This window comes from Molossus molossus, unplaced genomic scaffold (assembly GCF_014108415.1).
Source record: "Molossus molossus isolate mMolMol1 unplaced genomic scaffold, mMolMol1.p scaffold_m16_p_1, whole genome shotgun sequence".
In the NCBI taxonomy this organism is placed as follows: Eukaryota; Metazoa; Chordata; class Mammalia; order Chiroptera; family Molossidae; genus Molossus; species Molossus molossus.
This window is the reverse complement of record NW_023425344.1, coordinates 110,029,982-110,054,513: the sequence shown is the minus strand read 5'-3', so window position 1 is coordinate 110,054,513 and position 24,532 is coordinate 110,029,982. Positions and strand designations below refer to the sequence as shown.

The 24,532-nt window shown below is 44.0% G+C and overlaps 1 protein-coding gene across 4 annotated transcripts in view; it reads left to right on the top strand.

Annotated features, from left to right (window-relative positions):
• The window catches only part of CACNB2 (calcium voltage-gated channel auxiliary subunit beta 2), a 203,299-nt gene that overhangs the window by 139,597 nt on the left and 39,170 nt on the right, over window positions 1–24,532 (top strand). For all 4 annotated transcript variants that reach the window (XM_036253850.1, XM_036253860.1, XM_036253870.1 and 1 more), the window contains exons 3-4: window positions 22,538–22,660; window positions 24,201–24,337. In XM_036253850.1, the coding sequence (XP_036109743.1) occupies window positions 22,538–22,660; window positions 24,201–24,337 (260 nt within the window). The remainder of the gene's footprint in view (window positions 1–22,537; window positions 22,661–24,200; window positions 24,338–24,532) is intronic.

Sequence of the window (24,532 nt, the reverse complement as noted above, 5' to 3'; positions counted from 1 at the left end):
GTGGGAAAAATATATGTAGGGTTTGGTGCTGTCTGCAGTTTCAGCAATCCATGGGGGGGGGGGGGAGGGTCTTAGAACATATTCTCCGTGATGAATGGGGACTATGGTACCTCGTGAGCTGAGTAATAGTGTGGAGGTGCCTCTTAGGACTTGTTGGGCTTTTCAAAATTAATGTTCATTTCTTTTTTCATGTGTTTAAAAATGTCTCCGTTCCTGCCTATATGTTTGTGTTATGTATGTATATGAATATGTGTATGCATTTTTGTTTATTAAATATAAACTTCTCAAATATGCAAAGGCTGTATACAGTGAGGTGTCTGCTAGTTTATCTCTAGTCTTTCTTCTGCTCTGGTCCTGCTCCCGTTTGCTGGAGCCTGGCCTGCCTTCCCACGACGGCGCTGGTACTGAGTGAAGGGGGCGCGGCTAGGAGAGCGGGTGAGCTGGCAGCCCCGCCCCGCCGGCCCCGCCCCGCAGTTCGTCCCAGCGACTCCCAGCACCTTGGTTCACGAGCTTGACTAAGCACCTGGCTTGCTGCCAGCATGACTCTGGAACCAGAGTCCACAGTCCCCGAAAGTCCCCTGCGTCTCTGGGCCTGCTTCAGTTCAACCCTCAGCCGTGTGGCTCGGGGTCTTCATCCGATTTTCTTCTGATGCAAAGTGGGAATAAAAATAATACTTAATTTACCTACCAAAAGCATTTGACATTCTAAATCTTGAAATTTTTAGTTTACAATTCAGGTAAGGAAGAAGTGGGTAGATAGAGAAATGTATATAGTGTCCCGGCCAGTGTGGCTCAGTGGTTGAGCATCGACCCATGCACCAAGAGGTCGCCGGTTCAATTCCTGGTCAGGGCACATGCCCAGGTTGTGGGCCCGATCCCCAGTGGGGGGCATGCAGGAGGCGACCAATTGATGTTCTCTCTCATCAATGTTTCTATCTCACCCTCTCCCTTCCTCTCTCTAAAATCAATAAAGAAAAAAAATGTTTTTTTAAAAGAGAGAAAGGTATATAGTAATTAATGAACTATCTGTAAAGATGTCTTCTGAACTGTAAGTCCCTATACAAGCGTCATGCCCCCACCATCCAGTATCATAAAATCACCACACACTGGGCTTCTGCTCCCCTGCTTCAGAGGGGCCTCCATGTGAAGGAACAGGCGTCCCACCCCAGGAAGGCGGGACATCTCCCTGTTAACTAGTCATCATCTCTCCCTCTGTTCAACTAGTCATCTCTCCATCCCTCTGCTCAACTAGTCATCTATCTACCTACTTAGCCATCTCTCCGACCCCTGTTTAACTAGTCATCTCTCTATCTCCCTGTTTAACTAGTCATCTCGCTATATGGCTCCTTCATTACCATCACTTCTACTGCATCTGCTCTTTGACCTCATATATACCTGAGGGGTTTAGGTTCTTCCATTCTCTTTTGGTGGAACATACCTTTTCTGCCTTGTTAAACCCCATGAATGAGCAGCTGAACCATCTTGGGGTGAGGAGTCTCAACTTCTTTGACACGGAATCCGCCCTTCTATTTGACTTGCCTACCTTGGTTCCATGACGTAGCACGTTCTTAGCCTAATGTCAACACAAAGAGTGGGGTGTCTGCAGTTTGTAGAGGAGCTGCCATGACCTTTATTGAAATTAGGTCTGCTTTAAAATCGTGTCTGAACAGCTCCAGCTCCCTTAATAACCTTCTCGGTTTACTATTTTAGTTCAGTTTTTAGAAAACAAGTGGCTTTTCAGAAGAACTTCCGGAAAGCTTAGTCCTCAAAGGCTTTGTGCTTCTGACTATTCCGTATAGCTTTGTTAACAATACAGTTTTTTAGGTTTGGGGTGAGACTTTTCATTTGCAATTTTAACAAGCCTCACCCTGAGCAGCTGAATCTGACACAAAACAAAAGTTGGAGCATCACTGCTATGGAATACATTCACTTTTCAAATGTATATTCTCATTCCTGAACCTGGACGGAGGTTAAAAGCATTGTCGTTCTGTGTACCAGTGGTTCTTGATCAAAGACTTATGTAAGAATCAACCACTTTTAAAGGTCATCAGAAAAATACGCCATGCTTTGGCTCCCCCCACTGGCAATTCGGTGCAAAACTTACAAGATGGAGCCCAGCACCCTTATTTTTAGTGTATCAGGTGATTCTATTTGGTATACTAAGGTATAATATATCTGTAATGAAAATAAATGCATGCTTTGCGTAGTAGTGTTTTGATTTAAGTTAATATGTTAATAAATATAAAGCTAACATTAGAGTTGTTATTCAAAGAACTCATAAAACTAATACCTTATAAAATCCTGTACATTTACCACCCTTGTTTTTCTTAATATAGTTTCTACTCAAACCCTGAAAATAATGTTATGCTTTCCCCTTCTCTCAATGAAAGCACATTTAAATTCAGGTGGGAATGCAGACTGGTGCAGCCACTATGGGAAGCACTATGGTGTTACCTCAAAAAGTTAAAAATTGAATTGCCTTATGACCCAGTGATCCCACTTCTAGGAATATACCCTAATAAGCCTGAAACACCAATCAGAAAGAATGTATGTACCCCCATGTTCGTAGCAGCACTATTTACAATAGCTAAGACCAGGAAACCACCCAAGTGTCCATCAGTAGATGAGTGAATAAAAAAGCTGTGGTACATATACACAATGGAGTACTATGCAGCTGTAAGAAAGAAAGATCTCTTATCCTTTGAGACGTCATGGAGGGACCTGGAGAGTATTATGCTAAGCAAAACAAGCCAAGCTGAGAAAGACAAGTATCACATGATCTCACTTATTTGTGGAATATAATAAACTAAACAAACTGATGAACAAAATTGACCCAGAGACATAGAGTTAGGGTACAGACAGACAAACCGCAGAGGAGGGGTGAGAGGGGGTGTTAGGGGGGGAGAGAGATAAACCACAGAGCTTATAAGCATGTATGCATAACCAATGAACATGGACAACAAAGCTGGGGATGGGGAGGAGAGTGTCAATGGGGGAAAAAGGTGAAACATCTGTAACAAAAATAATTTAATAAATAAATAAATGCATTCAGAGTCACCAGGGCTAGTTTACTTTCGATTCAAGACCGCCAGCTCTAAAACAGCCTTAGTGACATGGGCCAAGCGTTTTCCTAGGCGCAGACTCGGGGCTCATCAGTGTGTGGAGCCCTCAGCCAGGACTGAGCTGGTGCCCGGCTGTGTTAGAAGTGATGCCAGAAATGTGTGCCTTCTCCTGCCAGTTATGCAGTCACCAGAGATTGGACTTAACTTGCTTTAAGTAGACAAAGTGAGGAAGCGGGGTGACTTTTTCATTGCTCTGGCTTCTTAAATATATGTATCTTTCTTTGTTTTCCTGGCTCCAAATTAGCAATCAGAAACTACCAGGTAAAGTACAAAAAAAAAAAAAAAAACCCACAATTTTCTGAGGTTTCAATTGTGTTTTTCATGTATGGGAACCAGGGCCAGGGTGTAATTTGACAAGGAGCGTGAGCCCCAGACGCGCTGCCCCGCTGCTGTCTGTGACCTTGAGCGAGACCTAAAATTGCTGAGCTTCATCTTTTAATTTTTAAAATGAGAGGGTTGGATTCGCTCGCTAAAGGCTCTTTTAGCTCTAATCATCAAGATGATGAAACATGATGTTTCAAGATATTGCACTGAAATTAGTCACATAGAAGGAGGGCCTTTCAAAAATATCTAATGAGGCTGTTTGGTGGGAGGAGCGTTCTGGGTGGGGTGGGGGACCACTGTGACTCTGAGTGTCGCTGCAGCCCCAGGATTAGAGCATGGGAGAACTGAAGGGCACCCGCAGGCCTGTTACCTCATGTACAAGGAGGCCAGGGATGGAGAGGCAGGTGACTTTCGGGACTGTGCACTCAGATTCTGGAGTCATTGTCTGGCAGCAAGCCACGTGCTTAGTCAAGCTCGTGAACCAAGGTGCTGTGAGTCACTCGGTACGCATCGCTGGGCCGTGCCGTGGCGGGGCTGCCAGCTCACCAGCTCCTCTCCTACGTCGTGCCCTCTTACTCAGTAACAGCTCACCATCCTGGGAAAGCAGGCCTGCTCCACGAGCCTGGAGCTGGGAAGCACAGGGAGGCATCCAGCTTGCCTTCTGAAAGATCGAACCCAGCGTTGGCCCCATTAGCCTGGTGGGGCCGGCTCAGTGTTGGGGTGCATGCTCAGTCCTGGACTCCATCTCTGGGAATGGCGGCCTTACTGATGTTTGGATCAAGAGGCACCTAATTGATACTTCCACTTACTTCCCCCACCCCCCAAAACAAAAATAAACTTCCTATTTATCCACTTGCACTGGACAGGCAGAACTCAAGGTTGGTTAGGAATAGCCCTCTGATACCTCAGATTTTGGCCGTTACCATTTTTGGAGTGTATCAGGGTGCCAGGCACTGTGCTGGGAGCTGTGTGTGTCCCAGCTCATGTCAGATTGGCAAAACCCTCGTAAAGACGTGGGAACTGGGCTTGGGAAGGTTGACGCGCTCCGGGTCACACAGCCAGCTCCTGGCCGAGGTTCTCAGTCACACGATGACTGCAGCCCGTTCTGCTTTCCCTCCGAGCTCCGGGGCACAGCCTGCCTTCTGTTTTACCACAGCTGAGAATTCGTACGAGTTTTGCAATTTTCATTTTTTTTGTTCAGAATGGTTTCTAAAGGAGATGTTTTCTAGACCTTGTTAAAGATATTTCAAGTATATACCGTAAAAAATATGTGGCGTGTTGGCGTACGGACTTGACAGTGAGTGAGACGTGCATCAGTAGTAGGTTTCCTGAAGCTGCTCGAACAGGGGCAGGGTGTTAGCCGGGAGCCGGCCATGCATGGTGGTATCTGTGTTTTCATCCATGTGTGACCTATTTGGGAAGCTTCCCTCTTCACCAAGGGGAACGGACTCTGAATGCAAATCTGGCTGTTTTCAGGCCTGAGGCAGACTGTGGAATAGGGAAAATATAGAGCAGAGGCAGAGAGCTGAGGACAAGAAAAGCAAGGATGTTCTCCAGTTTCTGAGTAACTGGCATCAGGTTTTGCCTGTCTGTTTGTGTTGAGAGAACATTGAAAGGAAAGACATTTTTAAGCATGGAATAAACTTGCTAATGTGCTTATTTGTAGTGAACTTCAGACAACCGCACACAAGCATCTGTTAGTACTGAAGGCTTTTCCGGAGGACATGAGCTGCCATCCTGGGCAGAAATGTCCCCTCTGAGCCCGACGTGAGAAAAGGAAGCTCTGTGTTGGATCAGGATAGAGGATTTCTAAGCCATTCAACCATGGAAGGAATAAGTGGCAGTTAATATAAAACCATGCAATATACCAGTTATAATTCACATAGATAATCATGTTTATGTTGCAACAAGAACATTTTTCATTCTGTAATGGGGGTCTGTTTTTCTTAGTTTTTTTTTTTTTTAATATGTTTTTATTGATTTTTTTTTTTTATCCTCACCCGAGGACATTTTTCCATTTTTTGTTCAGATAGAGTGGGAGGGAGGGAGAGAGAGAGAAAAACATCGATGTGAAAGGGACACATCGAGTGGCTGCCACCCGCACAACCCAACCAGGGCCAGGGACAAACTACAACCGAGATTCTTGCTCTTAGCGGAAACCGAACCTGGGTCTCTCCGGACTGCAGGCCAGCGCTCTAACCACTGAGCCAAACTGGCCAGGGCTCTTGGCAGTTCTTTGAGGGCTTTGATGACTAGGGCAGAGGCAGAAGGTATGACTTCAGTTTGGTCAGTCGCTCTGTAATCCTTAAACCCTTCGGATCACCCGTTGCTTTGGAGATGTCATCAACAACCTTTCTTGGAGACAGACCCAGGGGATGGATTTTGGGGGCCAGGGTAGATATGGCATGACTTTCCCACCAGTGTGCCTTTCAGTTCAATGACTTTTATCTCGTTGGGGTTGATTCGCAGTGTGGTGGAGGCAACTGGTATCAGATGAACTGGATTTGAGATGACCAAAGAAAGTTTCACCTTGGCCTCCTCCAAGCCGAAAGACAAAAGTAATGGCAAGTTTTTATTGAGTGCTGACCCCATGCCGTGAAATGTATTTGGTTTTGGAGATCTAACAGCAAACCAAACAGAAACATTTTGCTTTCTCTTTCTCTCTCTTTCTTTGCTTTCCACTCGCCCTCACTTGTTCCCTGGAATTCCACTCCTGTATCAACACTTTGCTTCCACTTCTGTTTTCTGGGGAACTGAGAGGTCACCCAGTGGGTTACATAGACATATTATTTATTTAGTCAACATACATAAGTACATTTTTTGAAAATGACTTGGAAAGACAACAGCTTTTTAAATGAAATAAAATGGTTACAAAATATGATGTTATTTTCATTTGTTAAAGTTTATAACTAAGCCAGTTTGGCTCAGCGGTAAGAGCATCGGCCTGTGGACCAAAGAGTCGCGGGTCTGATTCTGGTCAAGGGCACGTACCTCGGTTTCGGTTCTGTCCCCAGCCCTGGTCCGGGTCGTGCGGGAGGCAACCAATCGATGTGTCTCTCTCACATCAATGTTTCGCTCTCTCCCCACCCCCCTTTATCTGAAGATAAATGGAAACACATCCTTGGGTAAGGATTATATATATTAAAAGAAAAGCAAATTGTAATTGAAAAATTTTTTTAAAATTAAACTTCTAAAAAAAAATAAGGTATATAACTAATCTATAAAATATTAACTAGGCAGTAGAGTTATAGATGACATTTCCTTTCTTTGGATTATTGCATTTTCTACTTTTGTAGTTACATTTTGTTTTTAAGGGAAAACACAACTGGGTGTAGTTCTTGTAAGAATTTCACCTGGGAAATACAAAAGGAACGCGTGAAAGCTAACACGAAGGAACACGGAGTTTCAATTATTCGAGGAGTTATCAAGTATGAGTCAGCAAAGCTTTTTGAGAAATTATGAAATAAGTATACTTTATAGTATTTCCATGGGATGACATGTAATAGGATTTGGGGAAATATTAGTGAATGAGTAGGAATGAATGAAAGTGAAAGTGTTACAAAAGAGCCTGTGGTCTTTCTTGGTGACAGGTCAGTGCTGTGAGAGATCATGTGCTTTTACCCTAAACAAAGGCCCGAGTCTGCGTCCCGTGGCCTCCCTTACGGGACACGTGCTCATCGGGTTTTGATGGAGACAAATGAGACATGTTTAAGCACAATGGCTCGCACAGGGAGTGTACTCGATAAATTAAAGCAAGTATCAATTATTACCGTCGAATAATACTTGAGAAATAGCTGTTTATCAAGCTGTCATATCTTTCTGCTGCCACAGATATGCCTAAGTCAAGTTGAGTATACTTCTTACATTTGCACCCAAAAGAGCCAACTACTTCCTTGGAAACTTGGGTGCACAGAAGGCCAGAGGGAAGTTGGAAATGTCCCCTGACTTGACTGAAGATGTCTTGAGCAGATATTTGAGATGCCTTTAGTAAAGACTTTCAGAGTAATTAAAAGTGTTAAAGTGATGAAACAAGGAGGCCGCTGGCTTGGGTGGGTGTGAGCCTTGGTCATCTGCGCAGGTACACCAGAAACCGCAGCCTGTCCTTGCCTCCTGGGGGCAGGGCACACCGGACCACTTCTGGATTGGCGCTACCTGATTTGAACCAATGTTGGCCCAGATAAAATCTTAACATTTTTAATATGCCTCCATTTATCTTTTAACACAAGTTACCATCAGAGTTTAATTGTAGGTGTTCAAATGAGAGCTTTGCATCTAAAACTGCAACCCAGACAGTGTTCCGCCTTTATCATCATGTCTGCCTTCCTTGAGTGTCTACCCCTTCGGACCCTGTTCTGCTCATGCTGCTGTAAATAACCTGGTTATTCATTAACTAGGAGGGAGTAAAGGGAAGGCAAATATTACAGGCATGCCCAGGGATGTCTGGGTGACATAGGGAAGGTACTTGCCTGTCAGTCACACCTGGAAACAGGTCATTGGCCACTGCAAGCACAAGAAGATTTGAGATGCATAAGTTCCTGAACAATGGAGTTCGCTCTCTTGGGTCTCCTGTTGCAGGGCGTGTGCTGTCACACTCCTGCATTTGCCCACATGGCTCATGGCCATGTGGACCCCAATGGACTAATGGACTACAACTAGGCTGATGTTACTCTTGACCCAGCTCCACCACCGAACAGAAACTTTGGACTCTGGCTTTGCTTCTAGCTCCACTAAATCCCCAGCTGCACCTCTTCCAGCACTGGACCAAGGGAAATGGGAACAGATACTCAGGGATGTAATTCCAGGCAAGTATAAAATCACTCATCTGCCTATGGGAGTCTTAAAAGATTCTTTTTCTGAAGATATTGTAAGAACCCGCCCCCAGTACCCAGTGGGGAAAGGGACCCCTTTCTTCCACAGGTGGACATTCCACTTCTACCGATAACACTGTCACCCTAAGCATAGTGGCAGTCTGTCTCAAAACTTTACTGAGAACAGTCCTATGATACAAAGTAAGGGTAACAGCAAAGGTTTTAAAAGTTTCTAGAATCAGAGAGGGCTCATGTTCAGAACTTGCTACCCCCTACTCTGCACTAATTTATTCTCTGCCAAAACATTTGATTTCGGTCCTGGAGATTCTCTACTCTGCTTTTCCTTCTCAAGAAAAACAAAGCACTCGGTGTGAAATAAACAATAACAGAATAAACATACCCAAACGTGCATAACTTTTGATCCCTAGAACTCTGTGGCCGTAGCTGAAACTGCAGCTGTTGGAGTAGAGAAGAAAGTGAAGATACGGAATTAAAACAAAATATAATGTGTCTCCCCGTGTCGGCCTGTGCTTTTTAAAGGCTTTCCTTGCATTTGTTTAGAAAGCTGCTTCGGAAATTTTCTGTAGCGTATAATTTCCTAAATGAGTACAGAATAGGCGTGTTTATAATTCTTTCATTCCTGTCCTTGATGTGGAATAAAAGAGCTGAGCAGAACCCCCACGGAGACATGTAAACCCATCATGTGGGAGGTGCCGGGTGGTTCCGGGCTGCCCTTTGCAGATTGAGGCCCTTTAAAGAACGGTGTGCCTGGTCCCTGTTGAGATGGCCCGACAGCACCATGAATTTACTTTGTTTTTTATTTTTTGCACTTTAAGAAAATAGAAACAGTACATTTTAGAGAAAACTAGCTGAGCAATGGGATGGCTAAGTGGGTGAGGTATGGCAGGGAAGCAAAGGAAATGGAAGGAAGGTTGTTATTGAGGAGTCAGAAGCAGCAACTACCCACCCCAAGAGGTGCAGCCAACCCAGAGCAGAAACGAGGGAGCAGGCACCCCCACTTTTCAGCTGCCTTTGCTAAAATTCTTGGCCTGGAGTAGGCAAGTCCCCCTTTGAGGGTCACAATGGCTTCCAGAAAGAAACCCAGGATCCTGCCTCACTCCAACCTTGGAGCTGTCCAGTGCTGGATTTCAAACAAACAGGAGCGAAGTAAATATGTGGTAAAAAGGGGGAGTGGATTTCTATTGACTTGACGTTTTCCTAATTTGCCTTGACTAGTATACAGGAATTTTGGATAGAGAAATCATCTTTGGTTATGAAGACTTTGATATCAAAATGATGTAGGTGGAAGTTGTGTTTTTACTGGAAATAGAAACCATCATATCGATTTGGTGAAGGCAGCTATGCGAGTCTGCTCAGGCTGCCACGACAGATTCCCGTGGATCGCCGGCTTAAACAACAGAAAGTGGTTTCTGGTGCTTCTGGAGGCTGGGAAGTCTCCAGTCAAGGTCTGGCAGGGTCTGTTTCCAGCGGGGCCTCGCCCTTGGCTCGTGGATGCCCCTGCTCACTGAGACGTCACATGCCCTTTCCGCTGTGTGTGCCCAGAGAGAGCGATCCCTGTTCTCCTTCTTGCTCTTATAAGGACACCAATCTCATTGGATTAGGGCCGTGCCCCCGTGACCTCATTTAACCAAACATTTGGTCCATAACAACAGAACGGAAAAAAATGTGGGTTTGCTTGTTGTTGTTGTTGCAATGAGTCTAAAGTAAAAATTACTTGCTCCTGAATTATACCATTAGTTTCTAATTAACTTGAAAAATACTGTTATCATGCCTGGTAAGACTAATCAATAGCAAAATAAAAGATAAACAGTTCTTGCCCTGGCCAGTTTGGCTCAGTGGTTAGAGCGTCGGCCTGCGGTCCGGAGAGACCCGGGTTCGGTTCCCGCTAAGGGCATGTAATTCAGTTGCAGTTTGTCCCCGGCTCTGGTTGGTTGTGCAGGTGGCAGCCACTCGATGTGTCCCTTCACGTCGATGTTTCTCTCTCTCTCTCCCTTCCTCTCTCTCCCTCCCACTCTATCTGTACAAAAAATGGAAAAATGTTCTCGGGTGAGGATAAAAAAAAAAAAAGATAAACAGTTCTTTCCTTCTTAAGTTACTGGTTTAGCTGAAAATGACTTCACATTCCCCCTCAGGCAGGGAGGCGTATGCTTCACAACCCAGAATAAATAAAATGGAACACTCCTCCCAGTGTCGGTTTCTGTCCCTCGATGAGTTTCCATGCCTTTGGAGAGGATGCTGTAGTCTAGGGAAGGCAGCCCCGCTGGGGAGAAGACACCAGTGCGCCGTTGTTGAAGGAGGTGTTTTCCTGGTACCGAATGGCAAAGTGAGCAACTCTCTGATAGGCAGAAGGAGAGTTATGATACGTGTGTCTATAGATAGATAGACTGGTCTGTATGTCGTTACTGTTCTAATCTCTTTCCTCTGCATGTTGATTCTGCACCTTGGAGCGCTCCCTTGACTTAAGCACTCATAAATGTTGCCTTTTTTTTCTTATTTCAATTAAGCTTTTTAAGGTGTGTGCAATATTTTGAAGATTGCTATTATTTACTTCCCAAAACGCCTTGGCAAGAGTTTATCTGCTTTTTAATTATTTAGCGAAAAAGAAAAAAAGTAAAGATTCTATTTCTTTTTCCTCTGTATACAATTTTAACCTACTCTATGTCATGATTGTTTGTCATTTCAATAGCTTTTAGGGTGATGAGATTTCAAATTTTGTTTTAAACATTGACTCCTTTGCTTAATTCTTAATATAGCCATTTTAAAATTAATAAATAGCCCTGGCCGGTTTGGCTCAGCGGTTAGAGCGTCAGCCTGTGGTCCACAGAGACCCGGGTTCGGTTCCCGCTAAGGGCATGTACCTTGGCTGCAGTTTGTCCCCGGCCCTGGTTGGGTCGTGTGGGTGGCGGCCACTCGATGTGTCCCTTTCACATCGATGTTTCTCTCTCTTCCTCTCTCTCCTTCCCGCTCTATCTGAGTAAAAAATGGAAAAATGTCCTCGGGTGAGGATAAAAAAAAAAAAAAAATTAATAAATATATATGTGCACTTGCACTTACATACATGCATATTAATCATATAAAATAAAATCCTGATCAGACCAACCTTGCTTCCATATTGATTACCCATTCTATCTGTGCATGCCCCGGAGCTGCGGTAACCGCACCTTCCATTGAGTAGATGCTGAATAAGCACCTGATAATTGAATTCTTCTAACAGAAAGGGTCAGTCCCTTAATTGAGTCCTCTAACAATTATTCTAACCAGCACTATGATGAATGCTTGGAGGGTGGAATAAAAAATAAACAGGAATATGATTACGCATCAGAAAAAGATTCTAACCTAGTTGAAAGATCAATTCAGGGAAGTAGGCAAAAATGCCTCCAAATATATATAGAGAACATATGTACACATACTATAATATATAGTTCTGTGAAATTGCTGTAGAAATTGCAAAGTATTTTGGTCTGGGATTATGCTTTTTACTCTGTTGCCTGTGTGATGGTGTTCATTATATTCTGGCATGGCATGGCTAGCTTATCATAAATCCACGACCTTGAGTCTCAGGTGGGTCTCTAATACTGCCAGACAGCCTTTCCATACTTCCCCAGTCCGTGTAATCTGCACTCTTAAATGACCACGTGCATCCTCTCCTCTCTTCTCAAACCTCTGTCCTCCTGCCTTGCTCTTCCATGGGCACTGAAATGGTTAGAAGGTGGCGTTCCGTCACCTCAGCAGCCAGCATCTGCCGCGTGCACGCTGCCTCCTTGACTGTTTCCAGAAACGGAGCCCCTGTCTCTGTCTAAGGCCATGTCCTCCCCGTGAGCACGAGTCCCATCGATTAGCAGAGACAGGGCTCCAGCAATTTTGTCCTCTTGTTCATATATCATCACCTTCTTTTCTCTCTACTGGATCGTTCCATCAACATAGTCACATGTTCTTATTTCTCCTCCTTTAAAAGAAGTAATGTTGACCCTCTCTTCTGCCACCTATAGACCCATTTTTTCTCTCCCTTTCGTGGAAAAAAAAAAAATTGTAAAGAATTGTCTGTACTTACTGTGTCCAATTCCTCTTCTCATTTGACACCGTCGATCTCTCCCTGCCCGTTGGGACAGTTTCTTCCAGAAAACGACAGTCTGAGCAGGCATGCTTCTTCACTGCTGACCCTCTGAGCCCCTCCTGAGGTGGAGTGCCTCCGTGCGTGATCACTTCCTCGGCGATCGCATCCAGACTCATGGCTTTAAATGCCATCGCTATGCCCAAGACTTACAGCCTTATGTCTTTAGCTCACCATCTTTCTCCCAAACTGTCAGACCTTGAGCACTCTCCTGGACCCTACTTGGGTATTTCATACAATCTCAGATTTCACGGGTTAGGATGGAACTCTGGATTTCTGCCTCCTGGCCACTGGTAGCCTTCCCCATACACCTTGATGGGTACTCTATCCTTCGGATTGTTCAGGCCCGAAATATTTGGCATCATCGTTGACTGTCTTTCACACCCACATCAAATCTATCAGCAAATCCTGTTGGCTCAGCTTGAAAATGTGTACCCAGAATTGGCACTGCCCTGATTTAACCACCGTCAGCTCTCCACCCGGATTATTGCGATAATTTCCAGCCGATTTCTGTTTCCACCCAAAGTGCTCAAAGTCTCTCTTCAATTCAAAAGCCACCATAGTGCTTTTAACATGCACGAACACATCCCTCCTCCTCAGGAAGCCCTTCAGTGACTCCTCATCTCAGAATAAAAGCCAGAGTCCTGACTGTGACCTGCAAAGCCACACACGACCTGGAGCCCTCACGTTTTGTCTTTTCCCTGGTTCACTTCACTCATGCTGTCCTCCTGCCTTCTTCTGACACGTCTGGCCAGCTGCCAGTGTCGGGCCTCCACGCTGGCTCCTCCCTCTGCCTCCAGATACCTGCATCCCCTCACTTCATGCTTCTGTTCGAACGTCACCTCCTCCGTGCAGGCTCCCTGGACTCCCATCTTACACTGTACCTGCCCTGTCACCTTGCTCCCCAGCTTTCCAGACCTTGTTTTGATTTTTCTTTATTCACAGCATTTATCATCTTGTAACATGCTATATACTTTTTTTTTCCTTATTGTGTTTATTACTTACTCCCTTCTAGAATATAAGCTTCTAGAAGGCAGAGGATCTAATTTACTGATATATTCCAACTGTCCAGACGTATCTGACACATAAATGATGGATGGATAGATGGATTATTGAAAACTCAAAAGAAACTTGCCTTACTCCATTTCATGTTGTCTGTCCATTTCCCCCCATATAACTTTCTGCTCATATAACTTTCTTTTACTTTATTCATTCAATGAAATTGTTGATTATCTTATGATATCTCCTCTACTAGAATATAAGTTAAGCTGTGTGAGGACAGGCACTTGAGATAGTAAATGTGTACTTAATAAATGTTTATTAAGTGAATCAACTCTGGAGAAGAAATTTTAATTTCTCAAATGAGAGAACTACATGTATACATGTTATTCTGTGACACATCTGTGATTGTTTGCTTATTCTATCTGATTCAATGTTTAGTTATCAGGATACATAATAGGTTGTTACATTCTTTTTTATCCCTACAGTTTGATATGTTTTGCTACTAAAAAGTTCTCAGCCCTGGCTGGTTTGGCTCAGCAGTTAGAGTATCGGCCTGCGGTCCAGAGAGTCCCCAGTTCAGTTCCCGCTAAGGTCACATACTTTGGTTGCAGTTTGTCTCTGGCCCTGGTTGGGTTGTGTGGGTGGCAGCCACTCGATGTGTCCCTTTCATGTCGACGTTTCTCTCTTCCTCTCTCTTCCTCCCCCTCTATCTGAACAAAAAATGGAAAAATGTCTTCAGATGAGGATAAATAAAAAGAAAAGAAAAAAGTATTCTCAGACTACTCTTGTTAGTTTATAATAAATTAAGCAAAGATTTTGTTGTTGTTGTGAATCCTCACCTGAGGATATTTTTCCATTGATTTTTAGACAGGGTGGAAGGGAGGAAGGGCGGGTGAGAGAGAAAGAGAGAGATTGAGAGAGACATTGATGGGAGAGAGACACATCGATTGGTTGCCTCCTGCATGACCCTGACCAGGGCTGGGAATCGAACCTGCAATTCAGGTGCATGCCCTTGACTGGGAATCGAACCCACTATCTTTTGGACCATGGGCTAATGCTCTAACTTCTGAACCAAACCAGCCAGGGCTAAGCAAAGATTTTTTTAAAGTTCAATTATTGGCAAGACTCAAAGCAAGAATTTTCACAACATATTGTAAAAATTTTTGATTTATATAAGGAATAAATAAAATTGAAGATTTTCATTATTATATTGGAAGAATTTTTTATTATCACGGAAAGTAGCAAAATGATCTGAGAAGTGCTAATCAGAGAAGGATAAGTGGAAACTAAAAAATTAGTATGTAATAAAACAAATAGTACTTATTCCTGAAAGTACAGCACTGTCTCTTGAATGACTGGGTATTTCCTACATAAGACTAAACAGATATACTCCCACTGGAGTCGTTTAAAATTATAGAAGAGAGCCCTGGCCGGTTTGGCTCAGCCGTTAGAGCATTGGCCTGCGGTACAGAGAGACCCAGGTTCAGTTGGATGGCAACCACTCGATGTGTCCCTTTCACGTCGATGTTTCTCTCTCTCTCTCTCCCTCCCACTCTATCTGAACAAAATATCAAAAAATGCCGTCGGGTGAGGATAAAAATAAATAAATAAAAAATAACATAAAATAAAATTATAGAAGAGAATAGCAGTTTCACAGGAAACAATTATGTACCATAAGAAAGTGGATCAAAAACTGGTTAGATTTTGAAGCTCTCTTTTCTGTACTCTCTTATAATAGGAATATGACTCATACTTTTCTTTAAATTTATTTTTAAAATATTGCAAATTGGGAAGAGTTAAAATTTAAGAAAAATTGATTGTAGATATTAAAACAAACTATGGGTTTTTCTTTTATGTTATTAGCTATTGATGGCTTTAGAATGCAAATGAAAAAAACATGCTTTGCTATTCAGCATAATAAAATGTACCTTTGTATTAAGAAATTCAAAGAGTAATGCATGAAAATTCAGGTAACTGTATTAATCATTATCAGAAGTTTATTTTTCTTTTTGAATGAATGTCATTTTGCTTTTTTATTTTTATCAGTAGGTAGACTATCACGAGCACATTTTAATACATTGAAGGTGAACATTTTGTTGTATCTGTTAAAATTAGTTTCATTATTAACTCATTAAGTTATTGTTTAGGAAGAAAACTAGAAATAGTGCCACAAATTGTGACAGTCTGTTTTATTTCTACTTCCTCACTAAAGAGTTTTTGTATTGTTTTGTTTATTGTTTGAGATCATATGGTATTTTTTTCTTTGTCTGACTTACCTCAGTTAACATGAATGGACCTTAAGGGCACTATACTGTCATAAGAGGTAGGATTGCCTTCTTTTTCACAGCTGAGTAATATTCCATTGTGACTTCAAATCTCTTATCCATTCATCCTTTGGTGGACACGTGGTTGTTGCCACGTCTTAACTACTATAAATAATGCTCCTGTGAACATGGGGGCCCAAGAATATTTTCAACACAGTGTTTTCATTTCCTTTGGATATATTCCCACAAGTGAAGTTACTGGATCCAAAGAGATTTTTGAGTTCCTTATCCTCTTATAGCAATTTTATGATAGCCTTTGGTCTAGTAATTGTAGAAGACTGTGAGAAAATAAAACCGCTCCTGCTAAAAGCCTCAAATGTGTCTCTGTCAGGAGCCTGGTGGCTTCCACAGGGTTGACCCCTGTGGCACTAATGAGTGTGCTTCGGTTGTGAGAAAAAGCAAGCCATGTGTCTTCAGAACTGTCCACGAATATCCCTCTGGACCTGCCCAATTAGCTCCCTTGTGTGTCTGTTAGTCCAGCGTCCAACTCTAAGCAGTGTAGAGCAGATGGCAGCATGATTGAGGCCATTAAGGGAGGGCTTAGTGGGCATGAATCACAGTGAAGACATCTAGAGGAGGAAAGTTTGCGAGGGTTGAGTGGTGGTTGCTGGGTCATCCTTCTGGGTTTTTAGGACATTCTGCAGTGGTGCTGGAGGGAGGTGGTGAAGCAGGAGGTTTGGAGCTTCAGCAGCATCCTCCATACTGACAACTAAATGTAATCATCCATCAAAAGAAGTCCACCCAAACAGCTGTTAACTGAGCAAAACTCCCTGAGCAGCCAGTCGAGGCCAAAGAACCTTGGTGCTGCTGCAGAGAGCTGATGCAGTGGCCCCTGCTCTGGGAGAGGGACCCAGAAAAGGAATCTGCCCCAAAGCAATACACTTGCAAGGTTGGGATGCTCCCAAAATAACTTTAAGGGTAGTTAAAATCCTTCAAATGAGTCACGGTCTGGGAGCTACAGTGATGGTGGCTTTCCGCTGTCCTGTGCAGTGTTCTGTGTGGTGCTGTGGAAGCCACGGAACCATGTCTGTTTAAACATCTCAGTTCTCTTCGCACAACTAGAGCCTCTATGCTGTGGAGAAGAGATGCGAAGAAAGAAAAGTCATATACAAATAAACAGAAATCGTTGGTATCGATGCACTGGGCCACAGATGGATTTAGGTGGAAAGAGGTGGAAATGCAGGCGGTGGATCATGAATGCCCATAGTCCTAACACAGAAAACTGCTCATTAGCATCTTATATAAAGAGGGGGCCAAATTAGTACACGGCAGACTCGAGCCTAACTTTTTATTTTATATTAATTTTTTTTTTTTTATTGATTATAGAGAGATTGATAGAAACATCGATGAGAGAGAACACCCATTGGCCGCCTCCTGCATGTCCCCCACTGGGGATTTGGCAACAACCCAGGCATGTGTCCTGATCAGGAACTGAACCGGCGACCTCTTGGTGTATGGGTCAATGCTCAACCACTGAGCCACACTGGCCGGACTCAGGCCTAACTTTTTGAAATTTTCTGTACCGACCAGTTTATGAGCACTTTGTAAAATGTGACTTTCAAGTATTGAGAACATCACACAAGTGTCGGAGGGTGCGAACATTGTCATGGACGCCCACCCTGGAATGAAAGGCAGCCCAGTACCGCAGGGTGCACTCGGGCTTTGGAGTGACCTAGCTGGGTGTGGATACCACCCCTGTTTATTATGGCCCAGGAGAACGATTGTGTGCCTCAGTTTCCTCCTCTGGGACAAAGAGTTGTTGCTGGAACTAACTTAAATGTAACAATCTATGCATAATATACAGCATATGTGTATTACCGCAGACCTCCCGAAGTGGTAGCTTTCATCATTGTAAGTTGTGCCACGTACAAGACGAAGAAGGACCTGGAAGAGGAGAGCATGAGCTTCTTTGTATCTGCATCAGTTAGTCATCCCTCTTCAGAAATAGTTCTTGGAAACAGGCTGCAGGGGCTGTGGCGAAATGACACAGCCTTAGTATTTTTAAAGCACTTTTGCATAACTGTCTGCATAATGAGATGCTCCTCTTATACAAGTTGGTGCTTATTGATTTATTCTGGGGATCTTTTCGGGTCTGGTCCACAAGCTGAAGTTTGGCAAACTTGAATTCTGTGTGGCAGAAGGGAGCGACCCAGTGTGAGTGGCCTGCTCACCACCCTTCTGCGCTGTAGCATGTGCCGATGAGAGGTACCAGGGAAGGGAGGGAATCCATTGGTTCTGTTGACCTCGACGCGGGAGCGTGAGGAGCAGAGACAGGCAGAGTGGATGCATCCTCACCACGGGCTGGCCCTGCGCAGCCACAGGACAAACTAGCCGGGAGCCCAGCGGGAAGGAGGCAGCAAAAGCGGATGATACGAGCTGTGGCACTGGCCTGATACGAAGGGGATGAACAGAACGTGGAATTAGGATGTGGTCTCCCAGTCTCCTAATGATTCTGTAGGATGAGTCTAAGTCTAAACCTGAATCTGAAGTGCTGACCCACAGTGGTCAGTCGTGATAGGACCTTACGAGGGCTGCAGGCCGTCTTTATATTTATACTTTCTGACTTGCTTCCCCTCCAGTGGGACCAGGCTGTCAGACAGGCCTGGGAGGCCCTGGAGTTAGAGGGAGGGCAGAGGCCAACTTGCAGGGGAACTGTGACCAGGGCAGAACCCACTGCTCCGAGCTCACTGTCGCCTCTGGTGCTGGGTCCGGACCAGCTCTGCTTCCCTCAAGGCCCAGCACACCTCTGGTGTCCACGCGTGCCTCAGAGCCCAGTCTGTCTCCGCAGTCCACTCTGTCCTGGCGTTCCCGTGAGGCCGCCTCGGGCCACAGCTTCTGGGCTCCTGTGTGTTCTTTCTTCTCAGGCTTTACCTTAGGGAGCAAAATTAGAGAGTAAATGGCCACTAGCCTCAAGACATGAGAGCCCCAAGAGTCAGGTATAGCCACAAATTGTTATGATGGACGTGAGTGAAGAGGGATCCATGTCCCAGGGCCTGGGTATGGAGGTGATGCCGGAAACTGTGACAGTTTGGGGGGTGTCTGGACTGAGAGCGGGAGTCTGAGTGGGAATGGGGAGAGGCCTGAACGAGGAGAGAAAACATCCCAGGAGGCCCTTGACCATACTGGGAGAAGGCCCAAAATGCAGGTGTCAGCATGAAGCAGGATGCGTTTGATAAAAAATGTTTACGTGGGATTAAAACTCAGATTCCTTACAGGACATTCCCTTGGGACTTCAAGTTGGTTAAAAACAAACAAACAAAAAATTCGGTACCTGAGGGTGATCAAAGAAAATCAGAATTCAAGAGCTAGGACACTAAGTGAAATGGTTATGGGTAAACCTTATCATGGTCTCAGCCCTAGAGAATGGGAAAGAATCCACAGTGGAGAGAATGTCTTGGATATATTTGTACTATATCTAGCATGTGTCCTATGGCAGCTATTAAGCTGGTCTGAGGGGGTGACAGTGGGAGATCAGAGGGCATCCTTTGTGCTGGCCCTAAGAGATGAGGGGAGCTTGGGGACACATGCATTTCTGTAAAGCATTTGTTGTTGGTACGTAGCAGGTGCCCGTTTATGGAGCTCTCTCTATGCCAAACGCTAACCGAGCCTCGTGACCTGCATTGTCTGTCCTCTCACAACCCAGCCAGGGGAGTGTAATTACTCTCCTTGTAGCTACGAGATCACATGCTCAGTGAGTGTAAGGAATTTGCCTCGGCCACTCAGAATAGAATTTAAATCCAGTTTCAAGTGACATCCCTCGTTCTTGAACCCACGTGGATGGAATTGATGTGGAAGATATCTTCCACGTTATACGCACACTGCTTGAGGTAGATAGAGCCAAAGTGAGTTTAGGAATCAAAAGTGACATTGTCATTTGGCCCCTTTGGTTCGCATCCTGGGGTTGTTCTCTTCAGCTGGTAAGCCCTCTTATGTTAGCTTCATCTTTTTCCTCTCCACTTTGACTGTTGTCCACTCTAATTTTAGAAATATGGTTTCTGAAGTAGAGACATTGAGAGATGGGGTTCTGCTGCCCCCTTTCCTACCTGTGTGTTCTGTAAAGATGATTCCTGTATAAAAGGCCACATCTAATGGTAGCATCGTTGGTTGTAGGGGGTGAGCCACAGAAATAAAATTACAGTCTGTGGCTCCTGTTGTGACCTGCTAACTTTTACTGCCCCTTTGTTTGTCTTTTGTTCAGTGTGCCCTCTTCCTGCTACTCCCATGTTCGAAAAGTTGATCATTTTATAACAGACATGAGATTTTCCATGGGCTTCTTCTCTGTAGAGTTGTCCATTTAATTTGATGCCTTCCAGGGGTAAAAAAATATATATATGCCACTCAAACTCTGCATCCCAGACGGAATAAAAGACCCTGAGAGAAATGAAAGGTTGTGCTAGCATAAAAAATATCTCGTGTCTATATTTTTTGATCAGAGGTCTTCTGAATAATGGATGGGTCTGCTCATGAAAATCCTATTTCTAGCAGTGAAACTGAGTCTGATTGGGACTACGTATGATTGCAAAGGGCACCGTAATCTCCTGCTGCTTGAAGTTCAGAATAGTGCAGCACACTTAGGCTTAGTTTGGAGTAGACTTTTCAAGGAGCTTGATAAATCCAGGCTTACTCATGCTCCTCTGGGAGTCTCTCCCAAGGAAAGAATTCTAAGTAGAAAGAGAATTTTTATGCAACAATTTTTCAAAGCAGAATACTTATCCTAGTGGAAAAAATTGTAAACCTTAATGTCAGAGAAAGGTGACCAATTGAAGTATTTTTAAACGATTCAGTAAAATAGTATATCACATGAAAAATGCTATAATGCTTTTAAAAGTGGATACAAGTTGAAAATATGTTATGATTGAAGCTATGGGAATAAGAACTATATATTTAAAATTTTCAAGAAGAAATGAAAAGACCATTAAGCCCTCAAGGATTGTGTTTTGGTGGTAGGACTATGGGCAACTTGTTTTCAAAGCCCGTATTTCCCTCATACAACTCAACAAGAGGAAGACAAAGAACCCAATTAAAAAATGGTCAGAGGACCTAAAGAGATACCTTTCCAAACAGGACATACAAATGGCCAAGAGACATATGAAAAAACGCTCAATGTCACTAATCATCAGAGAGATGCAAATTAAAACAACAATGAGGTATCACCTCACACCTGTCAGAATGGCCGCCATCAACAAATCATCAAAAAGTGTTGGTGAGGGTGTGGAGAAAAGGGGACTCTAGTGCACTGCTGGTGGGAATGCAGACTGGTGCAGCCACTTGGAAAATACTATGGTGTTACCTCAAAAAGTTAAAAATTGAACTGCCATTTGACCCAGTGATCCCTCTTCTAGGAATATACTCCAAGAAGCCCGAAATACCAATCAGAAAGAATATATGTACCCCTATGTTCATAGCAGCACTATTTACGATAGCTATGATCGGGAAACAGCCCAAGTGTCCATCATGAATGAATGGATAAAAGGGCAGTGGTACATGTACACCATGGAATACTATGCAGCTATAAGAAAGAAAGATCTCTTATCTTTTGAGACGGCATGGAGGGACCTGAAGAATATTATCCTATGCGAAACAAACCAAGCAGAGAAAGACAAGTATCACATGATCTCACTTATTTGTGGAATATAATGAACAAAACAAACTGATAAACAAAATAGACTCAGAGACATAGAAGTAGAGTACAGACTGACAAACCTCAGAAGAGGGGGTGGGGCAGGGAGGGAAGAGATAAACCACAGAACTTATATGTATGTACGCATAACCAGTGGACAACAAAGCTGGGGACGGGGCGGGGGGGGGGGATGGGGAGGAGGATGAAAATGGGGGAAAAAGGAGAAACATCTCTAAAAAAAATAAATTAATAAAAATAATTTAAAAAATAAATAAAGCCCGTATCTCCATATGAGGAGCAGCACCTCTCATATCCTTGAAAATCATAAAGAATACCAAGAATTGAGTTTCAAACATTTAAAAATCATTTCAGGTCTCCTGTGCCCATTTGCAGACCTTGGTCCCCCTTTCCCATCTGCATTGTGTGGATGACTCTGGGTAAATGCATAGCTCTTAGCCCTGTCCTCAACCCACACAGCAGTCAGGGAGAATGGATTAACTGTGGAAAATTGGAAATGAAGATGAGTTCCCTGTTCCAGTTCTCCCTTGTCCTCCCATGCAAGTCAAGGTAAAGAGTTTGCTAAGTAGGGAGGGACAACCTGCTCGGAAGAAATGCATTTGCCATCATATGAAAGAAACACAGTGCTAATTAGAACAACTCCTCTTTGCATTGTTTCTGAGCTCTCCTGGTTTTTCCACCTTGTGGATAAACAAGTGTTGCCTGGGTCTCCATCTCAGACACTTATCCATCAATCAGCAAATATAGTCTATGGTTCTTTTTTCATCCAAAACATTGTGCCTTTTGGAATTACGTCATTTATTATTCACTGAAGACGATGTTTGGGGTGGGGGTGGCAGTTGCTAAGTCCTTTTCACTGGGCCTTTCATCGTCGAGTGTGTTCCCTGCTTTCCAGTTGCTACGTACTGTCAAGTGACAAACACAGTTCAGCAGTTCATCTTCACCTCCGTAACTCGTAGTGCTTCCAAAGAGAACAATGGCCTCTTTCTAGTGGGAAACGTGTGGTGTGTCACGGAGCACAGGGGTCACGTGCCTGTGCATTGAATACTAATAGTGTAGTGATCGAAAGCGCGAGTGGGAGAAACAACAGGGATCACAACAGTTATTCAGTGCATGTCTGTATTTTGGAGGGGCAGAGAGAGGGCACACTTGTTTCTTATTTTCCCCTCCCTTTTCTCCCTCTTTAGACAAAGCCTGTTGCGTTTGCAGTGCGGACAAATGTCAGCTACAGTGCAGCCCATGAAGATGATGTTCCGGTGCCCGGCATGGCCATCTCCTTCGAAGCAAAAGATTTTCTGCATGTTAAGGAAGTAAGGAAAAGAATGTGCATTTCTGTCTGCATGATTTCTTCCCTAGCAGCGGTATTTCTTTCTTCTTGTTGCTGTGAACTAGCGTTGCCCAGAGCGGCAGGTGTAGAGCCTGCACAGGAAGTGGGGCCTCTCAGCCATTCCGAATATGAATATAACCTTGATCAAGAAGAAGGCGGTCACAGGCCTCTCGCGACAATTTCAAGGCTCCCCTGGGCTCTGTGACTCAGAAACTGGGAACTACTGGAGGAGATGATCCCTTTTGATGCTTAACCTGTGCTTTTTATTTTCATGTGTCACCTTACCTATATGGTGTTTTCTTCTCATGTCTCAAGTTTAACCATCTGGGGAGGGTTGAATAATAATATCTAGAATTCGTGACCTGTCCTGTCTGCTGACAATGTGTAAGCTCAGACCATGGGTGTCCTTGCCCTCCCTGATGATTGATTTCTGCAGTGGATGGGAGAGTGGCAAGAATTGAAGGCAAGAAAATCCCTTTTGCTCCAAGAGAGAAGCCACCACCTTCCAGTTAATGACTCAAAGCTGTCTGTTAGACAAATTCACCCTTAATTAAGGTTTATTTCGAGTCAACATTGATCAAATGCATGCTGTGCAGAAGAACACTGTTAAATGGCCAGACATCCCCCTGCCTGCTGTCCTCAGTGTGTGTGCCCTGCGGGATTCACAGGTGGAGTGTGGGGGATGGAAAGTCCTAGAAAGCACACGTGAATGTAACTGTTCACTGCATAAACGTCGTAACAAAGGAGGTGATGACCGCCAATTAAAAGAGCCTAGCGAATTTAGAGCCTCCCATTTCATTCCTGTTTAAAAGAGAGGGGGGATACTGGCAAGGAGGGAAGGATAGGAAGTCTTCCCAAGTGATATGACTTGATGACAGGAAATCACATTAATCCAGGGTCTTTTGCTGATGGCTGGTGCTTGGCAAGGAATTCCCACCATGAACAGAAAAGTAACCAGAATGGATATTCTTTGAAATGTCCAGGAACAGACTTGAAAAAATTCAGTTGAGGGAAATCACACCAAATCATAAAGGTTTAGGATAAATATTCCATCTACAAGAGAAATTTGCAACATCGGCAGAAGTGGAGAAATTGTCTGTGAACACTGTACCGCGCTAATTTTAAACACGTTTGCACGAAAGGTACATTTTTCTGCGATGCAAAATATTCCAGGTAGATTTCAGTATTGCTCTCTCAGTCTTAGTATTTCTAATCCATCAGATTCTGTGAGAGAAAGCTCTCTGTAACACTCTCTAGTTCTTAATGGTCTCTTGTTAGGAAGGGCAGTTAGTCTTTGAACACGGAGAGTTTAACCTACTCAGTGACGGCAGCAGCTGGGATAGAACTCAGACTAGTCTTAATCCTTAGCTAGCTTCTTCGTGTTAACTAAAAAGACTTCACTTTCATGCACTCAACCCATGAACCTAAGGGTCTTGAACTGTGATAGCTGAAGCGTTGTTAACTGTGATTCCCGTAATGAGACTTCTGTGAACTGATCTTAACAAATCTGATTTTGTGTTTAGAAATTTAACAATGACTGGTGGATAGGGCGACTGGTTAAAGAAGGCTGTGAAATCGGATTCATTCCAAGCCCAGTGAAACTAGAGAACATGAGGCTGCAGCATGAACAGAGAGCCAAGCAAGGGAAATTCTACTCCAGGTATGAGAAGAACACCGAGTGAGTGCGCTCGGACGGCACCAGCACCCACGCGCCGTGTTTGCTGTGTTCCACAGTCTTGACTACGTGTTATCCAGCGGACTAGGGTCAGGGCTCACCGATAGTATCACAAGTTCTGTGTTTTTAAAAGTTCACCCCCACATCTCCTTTACATCCGATTTGGGAGAGAATCAAATT